Below are 4,725 nucleotides of genomic sequence, written 5' to 3'. Positions count from 1 at the left end.
TTTTTTGAGACAGGGTCTCACTGTCACCTAGGCTAGAGTGCAGTGGTACAATCTTGGGTGACTGCAGCCTTGACCTCCCAGGCTCAAGTGATCCTCCCAACTCAGTCTCCTGAGTAGCTGGGACTACAGGTATGTGCCATTGTGCCCAATTAATTTTTTATAGAGAGAGGGCCTCATTACGTTGCCCAGATGGTCTTGAACCCCTGGGTTCAAGGGATCCTCCTGCCCCAGCCTGCCAAAGTGCTGGGATACAGGCAAGGTCTCACTATAATTATTTAGAAAAAATATAGTTGCACTATGGACAAAGTGGGGGGACTGACATTCAGCCCAGCTATGTGCAAGGCATCATGCACATGGAACATGCAGTACCCAAACTGGAATATGGTGAACAATGACATTCAGAGTTAAAAAACTAGTTCTCAAACAATATTTGAGCAGGAACTCCAAGTTACTTACTCTTCACAGTGGGTTTCCTAGGATCATAGGAAACAGTGCTGCTGACCACTGGTGCCAAGTGGGCACTGCTGGTGCTTGGGCCATCATAGGCCGGCTCCTCGGGGCTGGGGTTAAAGCTGTTGCTGCTGGCGGAAACCTGGCTGCTTCCCATGGGGTATGGGGCTGGCTTAATCCTGCAACACAGGACAACGCTGATTAGCCACGAGCACAAGAAATCTGCCCTGAGCATGAACAGCCTGAAGCTGGCCTGTGTGAGGACAACTCACCCTGTCTGTGGCTTTGACCAGTAGACCCTAGCACCCTGGATTCTGGTGGTGGCTCAGAGATGTCTGCATTATCCCTTCAGAATAAATGATAATCTCAAGTAACTTTTCACTGTTTTGGTGTAAATCTGTATTTTGAAAATCATAATGTGGCTCAGACAAAATAACAATCATTGCAGAAAAGTGTTTTTTGTTTAAATGGGGAAAGGAGAAGCAGAAGGGAATGTTTCCTATAAGCCAGGCTTTGCTCTCCATTTAATCTTGACTTCCCTAGGGCAGGAGTAATTATCTACCTTGCACTGCAGTCCAAGAAGCAGAGGCTCAGGGAGGTCAAGTGCTGAGCTGATGAGGTCTGCCTCCAGAGCCCACAATCTGCACTGCCTTGCTTTCACCAAAATCCAGTTGCTTCCTGCTACTATGGCTACCTCTAAGGGTTGATAGCACACAAAAGCCAGGTAGGAACAGAGATCTTACTTGATTTTCTCAGGGACAGCTGCTCCTCCAGTTCCAAACTTTTCCTGCCTCCTCCGGACGTCACGAGGTGGCTTGGCCACAGAGTTGACAAAAGCCATCTTTGCTTGTCGGCCTGTGGAATTATGGAGATCAATATCTGCCTTCTTAAGCAGAGGTGCTATTATTAAATAATCCACTGCTCTGAAACCCCACCATAGGGTATTATGGGCTGTGGCAGAAGAAACACCCACCCTGCCACCTGATGTAGGGCCAGCAGTCCTACACCAGCCAGGGCCCACTAAGACCCTGCTACTGACCAGAACACTCATCCCGCTGGCTCTTCCTCAGCTCTCCCGTCTCTGTTACCTTTGGGCTTATTAGCATGAGCAGATTGGATATTCTTTGTTAGTACTCGTAGCCGCTGCTCTCGGGCATCCTGAAGCCGCAGGTACATCTCTCGCCACGACTCATACTCTTCAGGTCTTTCTTCCTTAAAGTCTCGGTGACAATGAACTTTCCATAATTGATCTGTTTCTTCAATTAATACCTGAAACCAGAACCAGGACATCATTTATGTACAAGCACTTTTCCGTATCTTTTTTTTTTTTTTTTTTGAGACAGAGCCTTGCTCTGTCACCTAGGCTGGAGTGCAGTGGCGCAATTTCAGCTCACTGCAACCCTTGCCTCCTGGGTTTAAGCGATTCTCATGCCTCAGCCTCCTGAGTAGTCAGGACTACAGACACGTACCACCACGCCCAGCTAATTTTTTATATTTTTAGTAGAGATGGGGTTTTGTCATATTGGCCAGGCGGGTCTCGAACTCCTGATCTCAGGTGATCTGCCCATCTTGGCCTCCCAAAGTGCTGGGATTACAGGCATGTCACTGCACCCGACCCCATATCTTTCTTTAATTACCTAGGAATGACCAGTTTCCTAATGGCGTTTTGGTCTTCATAGTAGTATTTTTTTTTTTTTCCTGAGATGGAGTCTGGCTCCCATAGTCCAGGCTGGAGTTCAGTGGGGCAATCTTGGCTCACTGCAACCTCCACCTCCCGGGTTCAAGCGAGTTTCCTTCCTCAGCCTCCCCAGTAGCTAGGATTACAGGTGTATGCCCCATGCCCAGCTAACTTTTTTTTACTAGAGACGGGGTTTCGCCATGTTGGCCAGGCTGGTCTTGAACTCCTGACCTCAGGTGATCCACCTGCCTTGGCCTCCCAAAGTGCTAAGATTACAGGTGTGAGCCACCACTCTTGGCAGTCTTCATAGTAGTAGTATGTTAAAATACCACAATTCTAGGGAAAAAATAGCTCACTAAATTTTAAAAATGCTAAGTGTGAGGCACTATGCTAGTTGCTTTTGGTGGCTGTGACAGAAGACAACGCAAAAACTAGTATAAGATCAGTCTTTTTCTTTTAGAAAATGAGCAAAGGATAGAACTGGGATCAAGTTAAATCAGGTGCTTCCCAACACTATGCTGTGATGGGAAGGAAACAACCTGAGAAGGATGTTGTTATTGGCCGGATGCAGTGGCTCATGCTTGCAATTCCAGCACTTCAGGAGGCCAAGATGAGAGGATCACTTGAGGCCAGGAGTTTGAGAGTCCATCTCTCCAAAAAATAAAATATTAACCAGGTGTGGTAGTATGTGCTAGCAGTCCCAGCTACCTGGGAGGATCACTTGAGCCTAGGAGTTCAAGGATGCAGTGAGCCATGATCAGGCCACTGTATAGCAGTGTCTAGGCAACAGAGGTAGACCCCGTCTCCCCCTCCGCCGCCCCCCACCAAGAAAAAGGCATTAGGTTATAGACCTCTCAGAATTAGAGACAGCTGATGCAATCAAATGCATATATCCACATCATAAGGAGGGTTTCTGGATAGATCTTAATGTCTCTTAAGAGACATCCAACCTACCACCAGATGTCAGAGTGTCAACACAAAGTACTGTCCCCACCCTAGGTCCTAGCTGCTCTGCTGCCAGAATTCTCCCTTGACCTTCATGACCAGGCAAGCTCAAGGGAGGTGTTAAAAGTGTTTTTCTTCTCCCTTTGAATCCCACCGTGATCCTGGCCCAAGAGGCCCACTTAAGATGCCAGGAGCAAGTGCTAATAACATGCTTATTTAAAGGCCCAGTGGCAAACCACATATACCCAGAACAGTGCTGTGACTAGTGGTCTGCCCTTCAGCCACAGGCAGTCACAAATTTCTGCAGGCACAAGCGAGAAAACTGCCCTCTTCCCACCCAAACAGAATACTCACGTGGTTGTATTCCTCTATGCGATACAGCTGATCAGGTGTACACCTCTCCAAAACGGGTTCAAGAACAGAGTATGGGACTCCTCCCACTTCAAAGATTGCTGCAGAGAAATCAAAGGTGAAGGCACTGAATAGCAGCCAAGCCACTCAGTGATAAGGTCCAAATGCTACAATGTGCTTGAGAGCTAGAGAGAAGCGTGTGACTTACAATCGATGTTGTTTTTTAGTACTCGGATGCATTGCTGGTGCAAGGTCATCATTTTGGGGAGATAGGCACATTTGGAACCAGAATACACCTGCATCTTGGAATTCATTCTGCGCCCAGTAAATCCAGCTTCTTCTTCTTCCTGGGGTGAAGAGAATGCTACAGGGCAAGAAAAACCCAACAGCAAATTACAAAAGGCCCTAAGTGATCCAGTGAAAACTCTCCTTCTAACCACCTCAGCCCCCACTTCCCTTTCCCAATGACAATCAATGCTAAAGTTTCTTTTAGATCCTTCCAGAGACTTTAAAAATAAGCTCCTGTAATCCCAGCACCTTGGGAGGCCAATGGATCATCTGAGGTCAAGAGTTCAAGACCACCCTGGTCAACATAGCAAAACCCCATCTCTGCTAAAAATACAAAAATTAGTCAGGTGTGGTGGCAGTCGCCTGTGGTCCCAGCTACTCAGGAGGCTGAGGCAAGAGAACTGCTTGAACCCAGGAGGCGGAGGCTTCAGTGGGCCAAGATGGAGCTGCTGCACTCCAGCCTGGGCAACAGAGGGAGACTCTATCTCAAACAAAACAAAACAAAACAAAACAAAGCAAATGTCTCTTATTCCTTTTAAGCCAATTAATCAATAACATATGCATCTTAGAGATCATTCCATGTCAGTGTATAAAGACATTCTACTTTTCTTTTTTTTTTCCACTGTGGCATAGGATGCCATTGTGTAGATGAACCATGATTTATCTGTTAGTTTCCTGCTGACGGACACTTACATGGCTTCTAGTTCTTTTGCTATGAAAGTTAGACATTTTTTCTTTCAGACAAAAACCATAGGTAACAAATAGAATAAAGGACTGCTAATAGCAGCATCAATTTACTGAACAATTACTATGTGATAAGCCCAGAGCTAAAAGGCATCACTTTTGAATTCACTAAACTGAGCCCTATAGGGCAGATACCATTATAACTCCCATTTACCCAATATACAACTAAGGTCCAAAGAAATTAAGATATGGGCCGGGCGCGGTGGCTCACGCCTGTAATCCCAGCACTTTGGGAGGCCGAGGCGGGTGGATCACGAGGTCAAGAGATC

The 4,725-nt window shown here is 46.6% G+C and overlaps 1 protein-coding gene across 1 annotated transcript in view; it reads right to left on the bottom strand.

Moving 5' to 3' along the window:
* The window catches only part of ELOA (elongin A), a 21,309-nt gene that overhangs the window by 3,170 nt on the left and 13,414 nt on the right, over positions 1-4,725 (bottom strand). The window contains exons 6-10 of the mRNA XM_017534529.2: positions 3,633-3,788; positions 3,428-3,525; positions 1,539-1,719; positions 1,194-1,305; positions 457-629 (exon numbers count right to left, since the gene is read on the bottom strand). Coding sequence (XP_017390018.1) covers positions 457-629; positions 1,194-1,305; positions 1,539-1,719; positions 3,428-3,525; positions 3,633-3,788 — 720 coding nt within the window. The remainder of the gene's footprint in view (positions 1-456; positions 630-1,193; positions 1,306-1,538; positions 1,720-3,427; positions 3,526-3,632; positions 3,789-4,725) is intronic.

This window comes from Cebus imitator, unplaced genomic scaffold (assembly GCF_001604975.1).
Source record: "Cebus imitator isolate Cc_AM_T3 unplaced genomic scaffold, Cebus_imitator-1.0 Scaffold87, whole genome shotgun sequence".
In the NCBI taxonomy this organism is placed as follows: Eukaryota; Metazoa; Chordata; class Mammalia; order Primates; family Cebidae; genus Cebus; species Cebus imitator.
This window is presented reverse-complemented; position numbering and strand designations above follow the sequence as displayed.